This window comes from Harpia harpyja, chromosome 13 (genome assembly GCF_026419915.1).
Source record: "Harpia harpyja isolate bHarHar1 chromosome 13, bHarHar1 primary haplotype, whole genome shotgun sequence".
Classification (NCBI taxonomy): Eukaryota; Metazoa; Chordata; class Aves; order Accipitriformes; family Accipitridae; genus Harpia; species Harpia harpyja.
The window spans coordinates 31,627,812-31,652,171 of NC_068952.1; the positions used below are offsets into that span (position 1 = coordinate 31,627,812).

Genomic DNA, 24,360 nt, shown 5'->3' on the forward strand with positions numbered 1-24,360 from the left:
ATCATACTATACCAGTCTTTCTCCTGTTTCGCACTTCATTAATTTGTACCCTTTTTTGTAATGGGCTCTGCGTGTGTGTGCGCTTGTACAATAAGTAGAATAATCCCCTAGGCAAGATTGATCAATGTTGCAATTTCTAGATTAACGATAGAAACCCAGCACTAGGTTACTTTATGTCCTATAAATCCATGTCCTTAACTATCACAGCGAAATTCTGTGTATACACCTAAAGACAACAGGCAATATAATTCAAGCTCATGTGTTTCCGATTGCTCTAAAGCATTTAGAGATACCACTCTGAGTCTGGGACTCAGCATGTTTCCAATTTCCAGGTCTGAGACATAGTTTTAGTTACAGTATAAGAAAATTATAAACAAAGAAGTGTTGATCTTGATTAAACTAAGCAGGCTACACTGTATCTCTAAGCACAGCACAAAGCTAACTTTTATGACTAAAACAAAAAATAATTAAGAAATTCTTTAATTTTCAGAAATAATATTTTAAATTTTTTTTTCCATTTTTCCCTTACTAGAAAGCAACAGAATCTGAAAGATAATGGCAATGTAACAGTTAACAGTTCAGGAAGCAATATGTTTTTTGTTTTGTTTTGGGGGAGGGGGCGCATGCAAAAATCTGCTACTAATTATTTGGTATATTTTAAAACTCCTTCCCCCCCAAGTGTAGTAATTGTTGCAACAGAGACTTAAAGATGCCCTCATAACAAGGTACTATAGTATATGTTGTATTTAATAATCCCTGTTGCTCAGTAGGACTATCTGCATGCTTAAAAACATGCCAAATTTGCCTTGTAGAACTGGAGACTAAAATTAACATGCAAACAGAAACTGGGTTTAGCTTGGTTTGAGAGCTCTACTTTATGTCAAAGCTTATATACAAACAGCTTTATTAAAACCAGGATATATTATGAAACTCAGTTTCTATTATCCCTACATTTCAGCATTCTTACGCTTATGCAATGTTTTCATATATGAACACACTCACAACCCTTCAACTATTTACTGAGTTGTGTCTGTCTTCTCCCTGCTCCACCCCCCTCCCCTTCCTTCCAGAGCCTGTCTGCTCCTGCACTAAGAAATATGACATAAGTTCCTGCTCTGACTTTTGCTCACTGTTAAGATCACCCATGGATTACTCAGGGAGCAATAGAACACTTTTGTTTGAATGCTTGCAGGAGATAAGAGAACGCCTGGCAAACACAATGGTGCCAGGTCTGTGTACTTTCAACAAAACAGGTACGCAGAAGAGTGTACATACTTCAGGGAGCTGCTTAAAACAAATCAGTCTGAGACAAGGACTTGGAGAAATTAGATCCTAGCATATATGTTTCAGATCCCCTCCCCCAAGACAAGTATATTTCTATATATTTCATCTAAAGATGTATATGTTCATAAATAGTACTCTAGCATAGCACTAGGGTTTTTCAATGTTCACCATAGGTTTGCTCCCCCCACTGTGAGGAATCAGGAGATAAGATTCTGTTCGTTGGTGGTACTGCAGCACTGTCATGCAGAACATGACAGTTGGCAAAATAAATAATGACTGTTGCATATTTAATTCCATTATCTAACACAATTTGAACTGATGAAAACAATGATGTTTCATTATGCAGACAAGCTTACTAGCTAAACATGCCCCCTCCTTACAATCAGCATGACTACACAAATATCTAACTGAAGGATTCCGTATGTGGTGGCAAAATAATGATAAAAATATAGACAAACATTCATTTCCTTGTACGAAAATATTCTGAGCTATGCTACAATTCCAGTATACTTTGATGCAAACATCTGGAGAAGGGTCTTGCAGTCGCTGGATATTTTCACCCATGTCACTATTTCAGAAAGTGATTTTTTTGTTTCAAAGTTGACATTGCCATTTCCTGGTCTTGACTACTATGAAACGATCTTCAATAGCCAGCACATCATCCAGCCTTTCCAATTCATTCATAAGACAGCAGTGAAGAATATCTGTTGGCTTTTACTCTAATAGAAACAACTTTCTTTTAATCACAGACTCAGGCATTTAGTTCTTACCTTTAAGATTTCATATTTCTGCTATTTTCTTGCATTCCTATTGCCACTGCTGTCAATAAAACCAGCAAGCCAGCAGCAGTTTCAAGCCCTAATACTGTAAACTTACTCGATGTACATATATATAATTGTGTGATATACACACTTATATAGATATGATTAAATCAAATTTGATCCAAGTATGTCCAGATACATACACGAATATGCACAGATAAAAATAAAAGGAACTACAAACCAATGTTTTGGTTTGTTTGGTTTTTTTTTTTTAAAGCAAGCACTGGTCAACAGATGATTATAGAAAATCCACGCAGTAAAAAGAGGGGTTGAAGAGCAATCGCAAAGGGTTGCTCAACACTATAAAGGACAGAGGGACAGAGGAGGAGAAAGATTTCAAAGGATCTGTAGCCAAAATAGAGGCCTCAGGAATCTTTTGTCTGTCTTAAACTTTCCTGATATACTCATTGTTTTTGTCACAATCTAAATGGAAATTTAAAGTGGTATCATTTGGACAGAAACTATAACTTTCTTATGCAACTGCAGAATATAGAAGTTTTAGCAGAATGGAAGAGTTTCCATTCCATTCCATTCTGTATTTCTGCAATATAAATTGAATCAAAAAATAAATTATTCAAACTCACAATAACAAAGCCAACTTAGGTACTAGTTTCAAACTGGAAGAACAATAAAATATATGCAGAGAGATAAAGACTTACTATTCTTAGTAATATCAATTAATTTGCAAGCCTGGCTAGGCACCTTAGGTGATACTTCACCTGACAGTAGGATAATAATCCTGCTAAAAAAAAAAAGTGAGATTAGTGTAAAGCACACAACTATATTCAGTGGCATACTTGAACTCTGAGAACAGGTGGACCTTCTCCCATATACACAGAAGTCAATTTAGAACACAGACACAATTAAAAAAAACCACCACAAAAAAATAAACCTAACACAATGAATAATCACCACCCACATGTCTTCAGGGGAACACAGTATGTAACCAAGCCACCAACAAGATCAAAGTTTTTGCCAGAAAATGTAGTCCTGAAGAAGAAATGCATGAGAAGACACCAGCAGGAAGTTGGAGGATGCACAGTGTATTCTCCGGAAGACTATAAAAGGAAGTAGCTGTATTTTTTTTTATTTTAAGACAGATCATTACCGTTGGTTATTCATATATCTAGGAGTATGTGAGCTACCAGCTACCACTAAAACAAAATTGATAGGCCACACAGACACAGCAAACCTACACTTGCCTGAGGCTATGAATCTAAGTCCACCGATAGTACCATGTACATAAACTGTTAGAGAAAAGATAAATTCCTACAGCTACCCAGTGCTTGGAAACTCTATTCTGTTTGCAAGTCCAAAACTCTGGAACTTCCTTTTAAAATGAAAAGGCCAAAATTCAAAATTTTCCACTGAGTAGAATTTCAGGAAGAAGACAAAGAATTATCAACCCGATCCTTTGGATCCAACTTTTATGTCATAAAACTCTCATTAGCACAACCTCACTTATGGATGACTTTCAGAAGACTGGTATTCCGTCTAGATAGTCTCAAGTCTTCCCTTTTCTCAGGGCAGGTTTCAAATCACACTCCATTCCTCTGGCCTTTCCAAGTACACTTCCTAAGCTTTTCTGTCTCTGGACTCCATCTAAAAGCGAGTGTCATCTTCTTGAGGCCTCCTAGAAGCACTGCTGCTTCCCCAAAACCTGACTGAGCTATTTCCAAATCCTACTTGACTGGTAACAGATTACAGTTTAACTCCTCAGAAAGAAGCAGTAGCTGAAGCAAAACCACCTCAAATTTGCAAAAGGAATTCTGAACCAATCCTGCTATACTCAGATCCATGCTTCAGGGAGACGAACAAGCAAACCACCCATCCAAGTTCTTTATGCTGATTTCCACCACAGTTGACTTCTCCATGACTCTCCCAAAACCAAGCAGTATCACTCCAACAGGCTGCTCCTTTTTTCCTCCTGCACATCTTGGCCTCCTTGCTTTCATGTCTGCTCTCTTTGTCCAGAAGAGCACCAAGAGTCTTTGCAAGACTTCACATCTCTTCTGTCAAATGGCAGCAATAGAAAGTCACTTCAGCAAATTACAAAGGCAGACTGATCCTTCTTCACTGAATGAAGGACCGCCTACTTCTACAGCGGATAATCACAGTACTCTTATCACGCAGTTCTGTGTGGGGCACAGATTTGGGAGTTTCACAGCTCTTCTGCCCATCATGTGAGTCTAACATGCATGATTACAGGGTACTGAGAGGTTACAACTTCCATGGTACTTTTTCCTAACTTCCATCCCCAGATAATTCACCTCCATGTTAACAATTAAACCATCTATACCCCAGATGTATTACTCCAAGCTGAAGAGTGAAAGAAACAGAAAAGGCATCAACCAGTCTGACAACAAAAATGGACTTTGTTGCTATTAAGAAACTGTATATATATTATATAGAAATCATAAGCTATACATAGATAGAGTCTCAAAATTACTACATAATTTTGAGGTGGCACTGTAGCATCAAACGTCATTCAACCTTCTAAAATGTTTCAAGTAATTGTACTGAAAAATTTGATAAGACTTATATTATTTTCAAACATCTAAAAAGGATATTTGGAAGAAAAAACAGGCACGAGAGGATGAGTAGGTCAAATGTGTCACATTGTATGATCTTCCTTGAACGATTATTTCCGAGTTAATTAAAAAATTAGCTGCTCCAAGAATAATGTACAGGTAGTAAGCTTCAAATGGTCAAAACCCAACATCATTAGAAAACTAACATACTGGCAAAGCCTAAAGCAATGGAAAATTCTGATACAAGAAACACAAATCAGTATATAGCCTGATCAACTTACAAAATGTTTCTGACAACAAATTAGAGAAAAAGAACAAATAAACTTGTTGGTTTGTTCACTGAATACAGAATGGAAGCCTTCACTGACAGATGTCCCTGGAAGAAAATGTAAGAACACCACACATGCGAATACAAGAATGACTGACAGCTGAGCTGCTCAATTCAGCAGTAGAAGAAAAAACATCTGCCTCAACATTCTCATCAACAAGAGCCAAGAGAACCTCAGAAGATCATCAAAGTGCAATGGCTTCCTTTGCTGCTATAAAGATTATGGTATGATGCAGTATCAAGCTACTTGCAAAGTAAATCCAGCTTTTAATCCAGCTCAATATTTATATTTAAAAATCAACTAAACTGCAAAATTTGCAGTCTTTTATTGCAGTCTTTTCTTGGTTCCGTAGTAAACCCACAACTTCAAAAACTGCTATCCTTTGCTCTTCCCTCACCCCCCCCCCCCCCCCCGCCATGTGAGCTTATTGGCATCATTCATCTAACACAGGCTTACTGCACAAGGTCATGTTTTTGTCTGTGATACTTCCAACAGCTTGACAGCTACTATATAGTATGAGCTGTATGTCATATAATAGAAATGTGAATCTCCTAATGCAGCAAGTTAAATCCCAAATGGGCCTCTCTGAAATAAATGTTATATTTACACAAATATGGAAAATACAGTGGTAAAACCAAATGTCTCTGTTCTAATGGGAGCTGCAGCAAAATACACAAGGATCACAACTGTATAATTTTTAAAGATTCTCAGAAAATCAGTGAAATAAGAGAATTTTTAAGCAGGAGTATCTGGACTTGCACAACTGGCAGAAAAAAAACCTGTTGATAATGGGTAGGTAGGGGATGGCTGCACTGGGTAGAGTTAGCGTAAATGAAAACAATTTCGTATTATTACCTACCTGCTTGCCCTCAGTACCTTTGTGATATGTTTGTCTATTAGCAAATACTCTAGCCTTCTCAGGATGAAAACTTTAAGTGCACAAAGCACAATGGAGATTGGATCTTCAACACAAGTACATATGGCATGGATCAGAGGCAAGAAACAGCACTTAGAACTGCTTGCACACAGTTTTATTGTGGCAGTAATTCACCTTGATGTAAAGCTTGTGTAAGAAACCAGAACAGTATACAAAACTTCCAAGCAGAAGCCATGGATTAATCTTAGCTGTTGTTTCAGATTGTTTTTAAAGGACTTAACATTTTTAAATGCCTTCAAGAACATGCACTCATATTTCTGGGAAGCAATAAAATAAGAATCAATTAAGCAAGAATATGCATTTGCAAAATTGGAAGTAACTGAAGTAGGAGACTTTGTCAAAAAGAGTGAATCTTTAGTATCATCTTTTATACTGATTCTTCTCTTATAAACACAATTCAATTTTTTAGACATTTGTCCTTAGCATTCCTATTCCCTAATGTTGTACCCCTGATATATAGCAATAAAATTGTATTGCTAGAGCTTTTTTACATATATAAATATATACACACATACAACAAAATATATAACTAGATTTTATATATAGCTATACATAGTTAATATAAACAGTTACATTACATACATTTCAAACAATTGCCTACTATGTCAAGGACAGCAGTTACTGATTATGTGAAGTCTAACTTTATACACCTATACAGTTTGTTTATAAAAAAGTGTGCAAGTTCAGTTCTTAGAGAACAAATATATTTTGTTTGACTCAGTATGTCGCCTTCTTGTCTAGGCAGGAAAAAAAAAAAAGAGACCAATGCTGTAATCCTTTCAGAATAAAATGTTTAAATACAAACATGATTGCCATTGTAGACTGTTTAATTTAGAGAGATTGTATTTCAGTTCTGGTTTTGAGAAGTTTGCTGATTTGACTATAGAGAGTACTTCAATGCTTATCTTAATTGTTTAGATAAGATTTGTTTGAATTTGGCAGGTGAAAAAAACATGGGTGTGGGATATAGGAAGGTTGAGAAAAGACTGGCATTTTACCAGATTATGCTTATTTTAAACTATAGTGCATAGAGGAGCAAACAGTCTCAATGAACCTGCCAGGGGCTGGTCTTTGGGGAGTGAATTTGAAGTGCAAGATTGACTGGCAGGATTCAAGATTTTCAACAAAGTGGAAAGGATTACCATGATAACTCCCCAAATGCTACTTAAGGCTTAGCATAGTACACAAATGCAAATGTTATAAGACACGTTTAAATAAGTAAAAAAAAAAAAGTGCTTTATGCTTATAGCAGAGGTTTGTTGCTCTCTAGGCAAACTTCCTGACCCTTAAATGTATTTTTAAAAGTGTTTCAAGAACAAGATTTTAATATAAAATTAATCATTGGCATATGGATATATTTTACATGTAGGAAATTGTTACAGAAAATAAAATTACTGCTATTAAAAAACCAATGCTATTGGTCTTTACTTCAGTATCAGCTTGTACTAAGCTTTTTCACTTTCTGGTTAAGTTAGTATAGCATGCCACAGGCATTCCATTTAGAGGTTCTCAAAAGAAAACTTGTCATACCTATCAACTATATCACTTTTCGTGGGGAGACTACTAGAATAGGATATCTGAGGAATATATTTTTGGGACATTTATGTGACAGTATGTATTTGCAATGCACGTTATAAAAACAAACTACACAAACACATTAGCTGCAAGGCACATATGCAGTAGATGTGACATTGCGTATCAATCTGCAGACAAATATGATTTATAGCTTTGTATCCATAAGTCAAGTGAAACAAAATTTGGGTTTCCTGAGTGTTAGTGTTTGACTTTTCTTTTAGATCCACATAGGCTCTAATGCTTTCCAGTCTCTATTTCAATGACATTATGTCTGGGAGTTCCACAGGCTAATTGTGGTACCAGTGATGGCGTAACCATGACAGTCGAAAGATGTATGCAAGTCAAACTTTGCAGAACAAGGTAGCATCTCTTACTGAGTGCAGCTTGAAGAAATTAGCAAGACTTGTTTGGAATACAAACAAGCCTTCAGGCTTCAAACTAATTGAGACTTTTAATTACGTGTGGATTTTTTCAGAATTCAAATTTGCTGGCTTTTGGTTTAATTCCACCTGACCTATTTTCATTAGAGTAGCTCAAAGTAAACAAAGCCATGGCTAACTCTGAGAAGTCCAGTCCATAAGTAGAGACAAGCTTTTTCTTCCATGCTTTAGGGAGCTCATTCTAAATGATAAACAAAGTGCAGGAGGAGGAGGAAGAGGTTTATTTGGAATCATCTAGTAGTTCACTGGCAAAGACGAAACCTAGGTTTAAAATAGTGCAAAACAAGAGTAAATTTAGGTTAAAATTATTCCAACTATTGGAAGACTCATTGATGGCTTATTCTAACATCATAACCACTAGAAGGACAGTAGTTTTTTCATATGGGATCTCTGAACTATTTTCGTTACTCTGTGACCCCAAGCAGCTCTGAACAGTCCCCAATCTTTCCATGTTCCTTATACACATTCCACTCTTTAATCATTCTAATCTACCACTGAACCTCTTGATTTTTTTGCTATTATATTTGTTTGAGATGAAATGACCACAATTCATCCCTCATAATAATGGCAAGGATATACTAGTTTTATACAGTTGCATAGCACTCTGCATATTTATTTGATAAAGTTAGCAGGGCAGATACCAAACATATATTTTTTTCCAAAACATATATTCTCTACATCAAGCAGCTAACTTAGGATCTTAGCTTTTGTGCTCTCAATTTACCCACAGTTAATTTATAGTTAATGGAGCTCCAGGTGTGTCCAGTTGGCAATTTAGAATACTTACATTAAATTACTTAAGTGTCAACACTAAATGAGTTAACAACTGCCTAACTCATAGATCTGAAAATTTAACAGCTCATGAAACACTACCAGAAAGGAGAGTATCTTAGGCTTCCGTAGGAATCTGCTCTCAGCTTACTGCAACTAAATATATCTTTACCAAGACCAAAAAAAAGATATTAAAAATGGTTATTAAGCCTCAGTGAAATCCATGTGGCAATGCTAATGGGAGAGCTGCTCTTCCCTGAGCAGACTCAAACTCACCCAAAGAACTGTCTTGATTACAGTCTTAGTAATCATGATCAATGACTAACATAAGACTCCTTGTCTCTCAAGAAGTGACTAGAAGTCAAAACAATCTTTGGACTAGAGCTATAGCTGGTGGAATATCAAAGAGACCAACAAAGGAAATAGCAGAATAACCCTCAAGAACTTGTCTTTCTGTTGAATCGCTTGATCTATTTAGCTTATACAGAAGAAAGTAAAGACGCAACCTGATTACAGTTCTTACGCATACCTGCATGAGAAGATATCTGAAAGTAGATGGCTCCGTAATTTTGCAGACCAAAAGTGGGAAAGAATGAAGGATGTCTGTAAATTAATCTGACAAATTCACTATGGAAAGAATATTTTAAGTGTTAAAAGTGAGGGAAATTAACCTTTTGAACAATGTTTAATGGAATACGTTGACTTCTCTATCACTTAAAGTATTAGTATGAAATCCTAGACTCACCAAAGTCTATGGCAAAACTATCAGTGACTTCAAAGAAAGCAAAAGGTTGAAGGGTCAGAATTTCAGCTGGAACTCAAGATCATTTATACTGCTAAAATGTTCGTATTTATACAGACTAATAGCTTGAGGCAGAAATTATCAGGCAATATTACATGACTTATTTAGCAGCCAGACTGAATGCTTAGAATGCTCTTTCTAAAAATCTAGAGTTGAGCTGCATGTTTGTTGTTTACTAGGTCCCTCTGAAGTTCTGTACTAGTCTTCTCTAACATCAACACCCTAAATAATTTCAAAAAGACTACACAGAATGTTGTTACTTTTTGATGATTTACAACAGAAAACACTGCAAGTTCTTTCAGCCATGAAGACATGCACGCTCATTCAGAAACAAGATTTCCTTGCTTATGGTTCAAGCTAGCCAGTTGTGTATGATGATATCAGTATCCATAGTAGTAGAGCTAGTTAGAAAACACTACCTGGAAACTTACAGGATTCAGAAATCAGGCAAAGCAAGTCCCCATTTATCTATAATTGCTGTACAGTCAACTGTTGCAGTCACAAGTCAAAATACAAATTTTCTTGCTCAAGAATTACAAACACAAAACACTTGAGAGGTTTCCTTTCCCCTCTAATGGTCTAATGGTAGTATCTCACTGAAATAAAATTTTATATTCTCAATTTATTCTCGAAATCAAATTAAAATTTTGTTTTCAACACAGCAGAGAGCAGTTTAGACATAGCCTGGTATTCTACATGTCTGCCCAGTCTCATGTCTGGATAAACACCAGGGATTTCATCGTACTAACACACGTTAAGCCTTTCACCAAATATTCTGAAGTTGCAGTATTAAAGAGCTACAGATGCTAAGAAAATGATGTAATGATCTTGTGATATTTAGTCCATGTTCTAAGTGGGGTGGGATTATGAAAATAATGCAAAAAGATTTTTGGCTAGGTAGATGACAGATGACATGGCTTTACTAATTCAAATCACAATACTGTGGTAACTGGGGGCAGAAGGATGCGTGTTTATGGCTTAATTTCCATCTTTTTTCATGCTCCAAAGTGTTTCTCAAAAGCTGGTATTAATAACTCAAGGAAATAAGGGCTGGGATTGCAACAGAACCAAATGCCTGGATATATGTAAAACCAAACTATATACATTCTAAGGAAAAAAGAAAAAAAAAAAAAAGAATCACGTTATTTGGAATCACCTATGTGTATTTATTTCACAGCTGGATTTGGCCTACTGAGAACTCTTAAGATTACAAGAGGCACTCTATATTGCTTCAGTTCAATGCCATTCAGCTGTATGTTGTGTCCAGGTAGCTAAAGCAATCACAGCTTCACTAAAACCAGAAAAAACATTATGCTGAAATAAAATCTAACACATATTGCTTGGGGAGGTTTCCTGTGGAACGGCAGAACTACAGAAGTAACCTTGATCTTTCATTGTCTAGGGATCACGACAGAACAAGAGAAAGGAGAGAAAAAAGTAGGAGAAACCCAGGTACCTCACAAGGCGACAGGTACAGGAATACCCACACAATGGCTCCAGCATGAGAAACAGCGGGCTCTTAGACTAAATGTTCTACAATTTTTGCAGAAGAAAACCATCACTTCGCCTGCGCTGTTTCTTGCTCTCCCTACCGTGGATGATGGAGGGAGGCAGCGAACAAACCACGCTCCCATCTTTGCATCTTCCCTTCCCTTCCTTACCCTCAGCACTACGTTCTAAAAGAGGATGGATTTTCACCGGGTGAGAAGCATGCCGAGAAGCTCCGCCTCAGTCAAAGCTGGCAACGCGGGGCGAAGCCCCAAAGGCCGAGCGCCCTGCCCGACCCAGCCAGCGCGGCGGGGCGGCCGGGCCGGCGTCTCCCGGGCAGGGGGCGCGGAGCTCCCGCCGCCGCCGGCAGCGCGGGCCGCTGTTGCCACCTGCTGCTGGAAGCGGGGACCCGGGACCGGCCGGCCGGGGCCGCCGGAGGCTCGGCCGGCCGCGGCGGGGGGGGGGGAGCCGGGCCCGCCGCGGGGAGGCGGCCGCGGAGGCATGTCTGAGGGGAGAGTGTGCGGGAGAGGCTGGCGGGAGGGCGAGGGAAGTGCTGCGGCGGGAGGAGGGAAGCCCGGCTATAAACCGAGGGCCATGGGTCAGGAAAATGAGCCACATCGGCAGAGCTCGACGGAGGAAGTCCAGGCCGTGTATGCGATGTGCTTCCGTGTAGTCTCCAGGCGCCTAAGATTTGCCGTGGGCAGATTTCTATTTATTTACCGGTGGATTCAATGGCTGTTCCAAATGTAACAGAAGGAAGATAATCAGTGTGACACTAGGGATATTAGGTCGTATATGGTGCCATAACTGGTTACTGCAGAAGAGCGGCAACCAACACTGAAGGAAGCGTGAGTCAGCTAAGAATAAGCCATCAACTCTAACAGAGCTACTGCATTCCCTACTGAGGGAGTTCATGCCTAAATAGAAAAAACACAGTTAGTACCCTATTACAAATCACTCAACAAGCATGTTAATAATGACTTCTAAATGGTAAAAGCTGTAAGATTAATATGCAACATAGAAAACATAATAGCAGAAGGTTTAATCTGTTAAGCGTATTTTTGAGACATCACACAGAGTCTAAATTTTAGGATATTACAATTATTATTCAAAGCAACTGGGCAGAAATACCAAAAGAGGAGACGCAACACTTGATTTACTTCTGAATAGTGTACAGAACAGTTGGAGACACCCTAACAGTCTTAAATGAAATTTCTTTATAGGACAGAGGAAAAAGATTTTTAAAAAAACACCATAAAATTAGACTTTACAAGGAGGAATTACATTAAAATGAGAAGCCATTTAAAAGGGTAAAAAACTTGGAGGTCAGAAGGAAGCTTACAGACACTACATTAGAGGTTCAAAGTAAAAAAAAAAAAATCATTAACCAAAAAATTCAAAAGCACCCTTTTTTTTTTTCCCTACTTGTTTCACATCCCCAGTATTCCTACTCCTCAAAACCACATATATGATTAAACATAAGAGCACAGCGGACACCTGTAAATAAGAGATACTCTTCAAAAGGTACAAATCAGCCAACAGAAAAGCAAAAAGTCTCATAAGTTCAATGTAAATTGGACAAGAACAAAAAGATCTAAACTCAACTTGCCAAATGCATAAAGCTAGTCATAAAACTGCTTTCAAACACATCAGATGTATGAAGCCTGACAGGAAACAGTTGGCCATGCAGATAATCTGGCTGTAAAAAGAGCACAAAAGAAAGAGAATCAGAAAAGGTTAAACAAAGTATTTGTGTTAGGATTCACAACCACAGAAAAGGCCAAAGAGGTTCCCAGACAAGTTCTGTACTTCGAGTGATACATTTTGGGCACTGTCTCAAATTGAACAAGTTTCAGAACATACGAATGCAAATTTTAAGAGGATTCCCAAGATGATGCTGGAAACTACAAACCATTTGGTCTGACTTCTGTGCCTGGAAAACATCTATGTATTATATGGAAGAACAGCTTTTTTTTTTAAAGAACATACAGATAAACCAATGTAATGAGAAAGAGAGGCAGCATGTCATTTTGTAGCAGACACTCATGAGCAACAAATTAAATGGTAGGGCTTTAATGGAGTCAACAAGGCACAGGTAAGAGTGAACAGACTGATACTGGATTTGAAAAAGGCTCCTCACAATCTTTGCCTGAGGCTTCAGAAAAAATGAGGCTGTCATGGGATAAGAAGAAAGGTCTTCTCTGATTAAAAATAAAAACTGCACAAAAAAAAAAATAGGAAATCAATTACAAAAATGACTGATCAGTTTTCAAAGTACAGAGTTGTAGCAGTAGAGCCTTACTAGGATCTTTGCAGGTTCCTGTGCTGTTTAATGAACATGAGGTGGTAATGTTGGCAGATAATAAAAGCTAGCCACTTCAAAGCCGCCCACAAACATGTACAAAAGGGTGTCTCAAATATTCAGTGTCAATACATGCAAAGTCGATGGAAAAGAAAAAAAGAACCTGAACTGTAAAAACACTGTGGTGGATACAAAATTAGCAGCTACTGTGCCCCAAAAGACATTCAGGTTTTTTTCATAGTTCTCTGAAAACATAAGCTCAATAATTAGCAACAGTTAAAGGGCAAACAGAACGTCAGTAACAATACAGAAAAAAATGGCGCCTGAAATAGAAGATGATGTGATACCATGGCATAGGCATATGGTGCACATAAATCTTGAAAATGGCATACAGAGCTAGTCACCTCATTTGCAAGGAGAAGAAAGAGAACTATGGATTGTAGACTGGTCACAAGGAAAAATCGAAAGAATAGACAACGTGTATGAAAAGAGTTTCAATCAAACTTTACAATTCGGAGAAAGACAACTACTGCAAAAAGATAAAATAGATATCTATAAAAATTATATAATGAGCAGTCAGTACACTCATCTTTTTTTTTTTCCCCCCTCTAGTTATCCACACAGTATATCAGGTACTAAGCTAGAGAGACTCCATTTGATCAAATATAGCATATAGTTTTGCTTCCTTAAAAGAGGAATAGTAAGAAAAAATACAGTAAAAATAGGTATATTGACTGTAAAAAAAAAAAAAAGGGGGGGGATTCACCTTGCAAGTTTTACTAAAATCTCATTTTAACTACCTTGTATTTAAATTAGATTTTAATGGCTATATACATGTAAGCAGCACTAATTTTTTTAAACAAATACTTTGTGTGTAAAAATGTATTAAAATCTAACAAACTCATGAACAAATCACAAATGGATTGTTGTGGCAAACATCCTTTTCTTCTAAACTTTTCGACTTCATGAAAAAATGTGTGACTTATTGGATGGTCTTAGTCAATTAATAAGCCTTTCTTAATTTTCATAATGCTAAAATCTCTGTGTAGTTCAGCAATGTATAAAAGTATGACCACTGGAAAATATTTCTGCTATGGAAAGGAGTCCAGGTGCTGCTCTTCTTTCTCCCTCCCTCCCTCCAGTTTTTGCATGGTACTAATGCTAATAGCATACATTTTGTTGCTTTATGCTTAGAGTTTTGTAATCATCCCCCTTATGAGTGACTACACAATACACAAATGAGAAATAACAGTACTGCTTTTTGTCTTTTGGGAGAACAGAACTTTCCTGAAACTTTTCTCTCAAAGTTTCAAAGTTAATCATACTTCCAAGAAAAAAAAGTAAACTGTTTCAACTGAAACAACAGAAAAACAATGCAGTTACAGTTTCTTACAAAACTTCTCTATTAAATTACATTCATATGTTCTTAACAACAACAAAAATCTTTAATTATCCAAACTATCCAATGTGGCAGTAATTAGTCTCTGCTGATTCAAATATTGTGAAAAAACTCAATATGATTTTCCTCATTTAAAACCACTAAATTCTTTAAAATGTATTTTGCATTATAGAAAACTAGTTTAATTCTATAAATTTATTTTTAATTGTAAATTCCAAAAGGATGTATTGCATAAAACATTCAGTTCCTTTCTTGGTGATATGAATATTTCTGTCCTTCATTATCTTGATGTGTTGCATGCATACTTAAAGAAAACGATAACTGGGGTTGTATTTTTTCCTTAACAACTGCTGCTATTGCTTTATTGGCCTCTGGTCACTGTGAACTAAGCTTCAGAAAATCTCAGAGGATGGAAAGAGGACTTGAGGCATGCTTTCAATACTCAGGACTGGCCTTCAGGGCCTTCACCCACAGCTCAGGGGTTTATGCCACATCCATTAGAAACCCCACCTGCCTCCAAGGACCTTCGTTATCCTTCCTCACTAGCTGCCTCTGGCAGGAGTGGCCAGACAAAGGCTCCAGAATCACTTTCGGCTGCTCAGGACAGAGCACCGTGGGCATACTAACAGCATCAAAGCAATAGAAACATTTGCAGCAATATATATGTGTGGCACTCAAATTTAACTCCAGTCTGTCTTTTATAAAAGTCATTTTGTGTATTCCATTGTTTTCCTTACCAATAAGTTCACAATAGGAGCTTGTAAAGTAATTGTAAGCAAATATGTGTAAGCTTGCAATCTAACAGCAGGCATAATGTAACGAATATGGTAGCATAAAGCTAAGAAGAAATAGAGGAATAAGACTGAGGATTACGGTGTGAAGTTTTGAGGAAGTGCTAGTTCACAGGACAGAAAAATGCTGAACCAACCAACCTTTCCTTAGTGGTGTCTCAGAAGAATCTAAACGCATGTTGGAAAGGCTATCAGAGGGGAAGCTTAAGCCATAATCTTTTAAGTTTTTAGGTGTCTGAATGCACAATATCTGATTAAGAAAAAAATGTTAAAGAATTGCAATTCTCAATTAATAAGCCAGAACTAATAGGTAAAGTTTCAAACTTCGTAATCAACCTGCACTGACTGCAATCACTTTATGGGTTATTCCTTTACTAAAGAAATACAGACTTGCCACCTGACAGAAAAAGTGTTCTATATATCTTCTTACATGCAGGATTTTTTTTCATAACTTAAATGGACAGAAATAACAATTTGGGGCAGCTGGTTTACCTTCCAGTATAACAATGTCCAAAGAACTTGATCAAATCATGTACAGTTTTGTCCTCATAACTTGTTTAAACAATAAAATATCTTTTGGGAAGATACCCATTCTTGAAAAATATTTCAGTGTTATGAGTTTCAAATGATTATGCTTATACATATACATTATTATTAGGATATATAATGCTCAGATCACCTCTGGACCTTCCATAAGATAAACTAATCATGAGTCTTATATTCCAGATGTTGAGCCATTCTTTCCTGATTGCTTTCCATTTAGAACATCTCTTGGACCTATTACCGCTAAGACTACATGTTACTTCAATCCGTGAAGAATTCCTGCACAGAACATTTAAGTAATGCAAGAGACTTTTAATCCTCCTCCTCCTCCAGTGAAATCATTCAGTTAACCTTTGACAGTCTCTCCTAGCTCATCATTTCTAAGTGTCAGTGTGAGCAGTCAAGTAAGAAAACAAAACCAAGATTTTCTCATGTTCCTTTGCCACTAATAGCCAAATGCTAAAGGATAAACATTTATTTTGCCCACTAACATTTAAAGTACATTCACTTCCCACACATCTGTCTTGAATTCAGGGCAGAAGATATGTCTGTTGTTCGAAGTTATACTTCTGTTAGCAGAGCAAGCTCTGCTGCAAATAAAACTTTCAGTAAAATAATCTTAAATCCAGATGAAAAGGTTGGGCTTTACCAGCTGTTAGGTGAATCTGCCTGCCTTTCACATAACTATTTTTCTTATTACATTATTTTGTATAACTTCCTTCCCTAGTATCACTGATCAACAATGAGCTGAGGGCTGTAATAAAAAGAGCCTTGGTTTTCCATACATATTTTTGTTGTTATTATCAGAGTGGGACAGGTAGCTCCATCAAATTCTGTAGATTACCAGTGTCTCAGAGAGGGGGGAAAAATGACTTATTAAATGAGGATATGAGAAAGGTGGTCCAAAATTCGGGGGCAGAAATCTCCAAACTACTTCTAACAGAGCCAGGGCAACCACAAGGTGCTATGCAAAATCTTACAGAAATATAGTTAGAGTATTGCAGCCATGCCAGAGGTAGCACAGTGCCTGAAATGATAAACCCTGTTAAGAGAAACTTACTGAATTGGAAAAGATTACAGACAACTTCAAAAGACAGAGCTTTACATATGCTGTTTTTGCCAGACTTGTACTTTCAACATTTATAAGGCATGCTCAGACAAGACAATTTTGGTGAACAAAAGATTAATTTCCATTTTGGAAATAAATACTAGATATAAATCTGACTGCATAGTAAATGTAATATTTATCTGCATGAAATATAAAATTTGCTTTTCTTCTGGCTGACATATTCAGATTAATTTTTCCCTTGTATTTTTCCACATACAGAGAAGTTTTTGCTTTTCTTACCCCACTTGTTAGCAGCCATAAAAGCCTAAACACAGAAGAGGATACATTGTATCTTTACAGGCAAGCGAATCAGGATGGCACTACCAAGCCTATTCTCTGCAACATAGTTACAATTTCAAACAGTTGTTACATTTCATGTGATGACAGACAACTTTATTAAAAAGAGCTCTCTTACATAAGAGACACGGTCCCTAAACGCAGACACAGGCTTAACATGCAATTATATATCAACGTATGGGGTATTCATCATAGATTACTATATGCAGTTAACCAGAATCTTGTTGGATCTCTAATTTAAGCACATGTTACATCTCTGAAATTTTAAGGAAAAAACCCAAAGACTAATGTTAAAACCAAAGTCTTTTCTCTAGGAAGAAAATCTGAGCTATAAAGGAAAAATATGTAAGAAGTGCTTGTTTGGCATTTTTCAAGCTTTGGCTCTATCATGCAGCCAAATACAGCTTTATTTCCAGTGGGAACATAATACTGGATAAAGGATATTTGCGGTATAGCAAAAATAAAAAAGCAAGCAAAATGCCTGGATAAAGTATTTTGCATAGTTGATAGATGATTGTAAAAAACAGGCGTCAGTAAAACCTTGTGTGAAACCAGAGAAACCATGAGAAGAGGACTCATTTTTGTACTAATAACATAGAGAAATGGCACTGCAACTAAAGAGACCAACATTTCTTACAGTTCTATCCTAGACTGTGTAAAATTGCTGGGAGTTCTGTTAGCAATTAGGATCTACTAAAAAAAACCCATAACAACAACAAAAATCAACCTACCCTACTTTAAAACACTACTAGAAAGACGTACTAGAGTTCAGTACAAATATGCTCCGAGTATTGCAACTACTCCTTCCACACTGTAAAAATATTTTAAAAGCAGCCAGGGGTCGGGAGTTTGTCTTACTAAACCTATTTCAAAGCTTGGAGCAGACAAATGCAATTCTACAAGCAGACATTTAATGAGGATATCATAATCATCAACAAAAGCTATTTAGCATATATTACAATATTCTGAGATCTTCCATTAAATGCTGTCTGATCACACATGCATGAAAAATTAGCTAAGTGTTCAAGATGAGTTAATATCATAAATTATTCAAATTTTCAAGTATCTAAAACAAAAATACACCAAAAAACCCCAACCAACCAAAAAAAATTACAAGACATTAAATACATTTGCCCACGTTTCAAGTTATTTTAAGCTCTTCAGTTAAACACAATAGGAATTAAAACTTGAAATCCTACATTTATTAGGCAAATTAAAACCCAGCAAAATTGTTTTCCCTTCTGTTCTTGTAACACTTTGAAATTTGTCTAAACCATTAGAAAAATAAAAAACAAAGGCACGCAAACCAAGGAATGGACTGAATATCACACTTCACTGAAAGTTTCTCTCTCTTTCTGGGTGCTTTTCTATGGCTGGAGGCGGGGGAGGGGCAGGAAATTACAATTCTGCAATTTGCATTAACACTGCATCCCAAAGATATGCTTTGTATGTAATATAGGCAATATTTACATGAAAGCCATAAAGAAAGTTGCCCAGTACCATAAATTGTCAGGTGGGGGTATGGGAGGGTTCATTTGACTGCCTCTCAAATTTATGAAAAAAAATTGCTTGGGTTGTACTGAGTGAGATATGGGTAAACGTAAATGTCACTGTACGTTAAACATGGCAAAAACTCAAGATCACCACTAAAACCCTGGGCCAGGGGACAAAGAACACTGATAACACTTTTTGCTGTAGTGATTGTCATACATCTTAAATCTTAATGTATAAAGGTGCGAATATATCAACTGCCTATTTTGCTAATGCAGGCACTTTTAAACATTATTTTAATTTTTGATAGTGCCTTCTCATTAATATATTCAAATTGCAGCAGATAAACCAGTAAGCTATAAAACTCGAAAATATGTTAAACCCTTACTTTTTAACAAGCAAGTAAAAATAGTGCATACACAAAGGTGAAGCTAAATACTTGGGCTTGTGTTTTATAATTCCTCCATGGGCTCTATGGTTAGATCACTCAGAGAGCTCTGTATGGAGTGAGTGATAACAGAAATACTTCTTGGTGAGATCTCCCCTCTAGTTTCCTTGCCCTCACCATGCAAATTTCCTTCCTGCTCCTCACCACTTTTCCTCCATGCCTATTTTATGTTCTTAAAAAGAACCCAACACATTTTTAACACCAGGATCTTCCAACCATTTCCACAAATTCCCCCATCAGACAAAAGTTCTCTCATGTTTGTTCAATCACTTCTGCACAGCAAAGGAATAAGAGCACTACTAAATTCCCCTTCACAAAGACTTTTGGTTTTAGAAAACAGCTATTGAAAGAGGAATATACAAAATCTGCACACAGCTCTTAGATGATCATGTGTGCTTAATATTGTAATAGGATAAAGGTTAAGCATAATATTGTTTGACCCCTTCAACTACTGACATTCATCCATGTTATTGTTAGTGTTGCATGTTAAGCAAGTAAATTTTCAATGAATTTGTGTTGGCTTTACCACAGACACAGATGTTAGGCGGACTCCTTTGTTCATAAGGTTCTCATTATTAACTGAAACCAAGTTGAATATTTGACTGAAGGAAAGGACCATATCATTGTTTTCAGATTTTGCTCTATGACTTAACTGAACTACATCTGCCAGCTTTGGAAATACCAAGTACTGCTTGGCGCCAGTACTGGCGCCTTGCTCTATGACTACCATCTTAAGTGCTTCAGCTTGAGGAAGTCTAGTAACCATCAAAACAGTTTAATAAAAACTTAAAACTGTGATTAAGAGTTACTTGCCAGCTGACAGAATGCTCTGAAATTTGTTCTATTTATGAATAATTTCACAAAATAAGCAAATCATAGTAAACAGAATGCATGGCTATAAATATGTAGCCTAGAAAGTTCACAAGATGTTTTTGTGATTTATGAAGTCTGTGTTATACTTGAAACCACATTTGTTTAATAGATAGGCTGGCACTTCACAGGATAATTCAATCTGCTTCAAATCTATCCAAAGCCCTTGGGAAACGTAAGGGATGCTCTGAATATAAATGCAATTCTACTTTTCACCTTTCTGCACTACTGTCTCTTAGCATAAATGTGAAAAGTACTACACTCCCCCAAAATATCTCCCTTTATAAAAAATGCTTTCATCAAAAGATGAAAGAACTCTGCAGTTTGTGCTAACCCAAATATAGGAACTATTTTATATAGCAAATCAGTTAAATATTATAATTCACTTTTCTGGATTTGTCCTAAGGCTATGTGAATTAAAATAAACAACATGTCACACACTTCCTCAGAAAGACCAAAATCAAAGTGTCTATATTTTATACCACTTAGATAACTGATGCCAAAAACTATAGATGGCAATTCTGCAAATAAACAGTTTTATTTTCTATACAGGACAAGGGAATATGTTACTAGACAGGGGAAAATAAGTGCCATAACAAGCTCTTTTATCAGAAAAATAGAGTGTAAAAAAAGCCTCTTATTAGTTTATTTTACTTATCAAAAGATAGAAATAATTAGCATTTCCAAATTATTAATGATGTGATCTGAGCTAGAATCAACAATACTTATTTCACTTACCATGCTGAATGTCCCTCATGTCTAAATGAAGGCTAGACATTAATATTCCAACAGCTTGAGATCTTTTGTTACTTAACAACTTGACAACCTGCCAAAAGAAACCCAACTATTAGTATTAATCTGCAGGAAAATCTACAAGATATTTCACATTACTAATGACAAATTCAAGAAATAGTACCTTGTAGTCTATATATATATCTAAAAATAAGTAATTTTATTAAAGTTTACTTCTGCTGCATAAATCCATCACAAGTGTAAGTAACTGTGTCACCTAGTTGAATCTTAATCCTAAAAGAGTCACTATAAAAGTTCCCTTAGACTTCTTCCTTCATTAGGATGCACACTTTCAACTTCGCACTGATGTTACTAAGTGTATGAAACAGGCTGTCATATAAAAAAAATTCCAACTGTGTCTATCTTGGAATTGCTTTGGTTTCCAAAACCACACAATGATTTCCATCTTTGATGTAAGCTAAAACTGTGAGAATTTGTATTTTATTTGAATGTTTGACGTAGTAGGCGCCAATATGAATTTTATTTAAAAAGCAAAATAACCACGTACATATTGGGATTTTCTTTGATTACTTTTAGGGAATATAAAAGGCCTCAAAGCTTTTTTGTTTTTAAAGTAAAAAAACAAACAAAAAAACAAAAATCAAGCCATCAAAACATCTTGCTGTAGGGGGTTAAAATTAGCCACTAAAATACACTTTTGTACATATTTGCTTTGCAAGCATAAAAGCAACAAGTAATTCACAGACTGTGTTCCACAGGGCTCTAAGCTGTTTGAATTCAACTTACTGTAAATTTTATACCATTGGTATGAGAAGCAAGTAATGCCAGGAAAAGACCCTTATCTGTAAAACGATGTGAATCTAGATGAAGTACTTTTCAATGCAGGGCTACAACCATTATGTAGATGGAAGAGGTTAATATTTAATCTACTCAGGTTGCTGAGTTTTACACTGTACTAAACACTCTGAAGAAAACCTTTGTGAATCACTTGGAGGAAAGAAGAAAAGCCAGATAATTAGAACTGTAAGTTCAAGTTCTTTTTACATTGCAGTCAGGAAGCATATACATATGTTTTCAAGTTACACAGCTCCTATCTTAGCACCAAGGTGCTGTATCATCTACAACCCCACTGGCAAAATTATTTAGAAATTAGTTAGCAGAAACGAGATTAGAAAAAGTAGAAATAATTTAGCCAGAGTAAAGAAAGTCATGATTCAATTCACATCTTAAAAAAGCGTAAAAGTACCCACAAGATGTTTGCCCTGTGGCCAACTTCAAATCATTTAAGTTTTTAGACACAGGTTTGTATGTTGATGTTTGAGCAACAGTCGAAGATAAGAAGTAAAAGCCTGACCCAGACCTCTGTCACTGGGACTGCTTGGGAAAGGGAACTTTACAAACAAACAGTGCTTGCAGTATAGGCTTTCTGAGGATGTGACTGGCTGGCCAATTGTTTTTTGTTTGGTCCCCCCCCCCCCCTTAAACCTTCATAACTATCAATTATGAAGGTATTTCATCCTCCTTTCCTTATGGATTCCTAACTAGTTACAGTGAAGTGAAAATACAACATTCTGCTCATGAACTGAAAATTTTAACATTAGAAACCAAGTATGTCATAACTACCATTCACAAGGTTAAAGACCTAAATTCAAGGCATCGCTATTGATGTCATCTGTCAGAAATTAGAATGAAATTCCTATGCAATTGTCTAATCCATGTAATATATTATTAGGAATTTAAAACTGAAGTCAAATGGACTGAAATAGGATATGATAGTCAGATTTTCTGAATTCAAAGCGAAAACATAATTCAGAAAAATATAATTAGGATATCCCACACTATCCTTCTAATAGGCTATAATCACTCTAAATGTTTTTTAAATGGAACATAAATCTCATTTAATCCTCAAACTGAGATAAAGCTGGGACAAATAATATGAGATTTTCTTCTTGTAAAAAGAAGCTATTATCTATTTACTTCTTTGCAGCTACAAAAGGTTTACAAAATAAAACAGATCTTGGGTAGCAAGGTATGGATTGAGTCTAACAACTACATTACAATGGATGTCTCTTATAACAACCAAACAAGTATTTTGCGTTCTATCAGAAAAAAAAAAGTGGGTACAAAATTTCAAAAAAACCCAGAAACTCTTTAACTGGTGTTGCTACCAAACCATATTTCCAGAAAAGGCAGAGCAACACAAAGAAACAATGTGGTATGTTACACAATAAAAGTTTGAAACCTTCTCCTTAAATCTATCCACTCCAACAACACTGACAAGACTGAATTTGATATGGAAGATGTTGGAGAAACTGTTGATTCCAGCCCCCACCAGTATTGCATTTGCTCAAGTCTGAAACATCTTACAATAATAGAATAACTTAAGCTTGTTGCTGTCATCAACATATAGAGGGAGTCCTTTGTTGCCTTTGTTTTGAACAGGAACACTATCCCAAAGCTGGCAAAAAAAGTGAAGTAAAAAAGGAATGCAAACCCATTCCAAAAGTCCTATAAGGAAATAACAATAGTCACACAAAGTGGCAAGAGCTCATCTGGAGTAAGTGTGTACATTTCTTGTCACTCATAATCTGCAAAAATGAAATAAGAACTGGAACTGATACAGGCTACTATGTTGGCCAGAAGTAAAACAAAACAAAAGAAGAAAACAGAGTAAAATAGCTTTGTTAAGTGGTCTTCCTCAAAACAATGTTACAGCTGCTTTCAGGTGTGAACATACCCAGGTCCAAGGAAGGGTCGACAACTTGACCTTTCCAAAGGAAGTGGAACTACACTGCTCTCTCTTGGAGGCCCAAAGAGCAAGGATGAGCTGGAGTCTGTTCCTGGGACTCTCCCATTTCTAATGATGGCAGCACCCATATACTACTAGATTCGCTTCAAATGGCAAAATCACTGTTTCTACCACCCACCAGTAATCTAAAGCTCAGAGAGCTACCGAGATCAGGTCTACAAATACAGCAAGGGGACCAACACTAGAGGAAAAAAGAACCAAATAAATTAACTATGTTGTTATGATGCAGGCTAGAACATGATTTCTTAGGGGGTATGGTTCCCATCAATGCTATATGACCAGATTTTAGGGGCCTAGTAAATCCCTTCGAAGTCCTGCGCTCTAAAAGGAATCTGGCCTAAAAGTTAGCAGGAAAAAGAAGCTGCTTTTTCTGAAAGTGAGCTGATGGGCAGGAGAATAATTATTTACTGAGTGACACATTCAGCCAGTGATCAGAGTAGATGGGGAAAAAAAAAAAAAAAAAAAAAGGCATTGTCCCTGTGAAGAATAGGTTGTCTTTGCTGCCAAAATTCTGAACCACAACGACATTGAAAGAGTACTGAAGAGCATGACTGCCAGGTGAATAGGTGCA

The 24,360-nt window shown here is 36.5% G+C and overlaps 1 protein-coding gene across 2 annotated transcripts in view; it reads right to left on the bottom strand.

Moving 5' to 3' along the window:
• Positions 1-24,360, bottom strand: part of FMN2 (formin 2) — a 164,867-nt gene that overhangs the window by 72,567 nt on the left and 67,940 nt on the right. For both annotated transcript variants that reach the window (XM_052805703.1, XM_052805704.1), the window contains one exon: positions 20,966-21,053. In XM_052805703.1, coding sequence (XP_052661663.1) covers positions 20,966-21,053 — 88 coding nt within the window. The remainder of the gene's footprint in view (positions 1-20,965; positions 21,054-24,360) is intronic.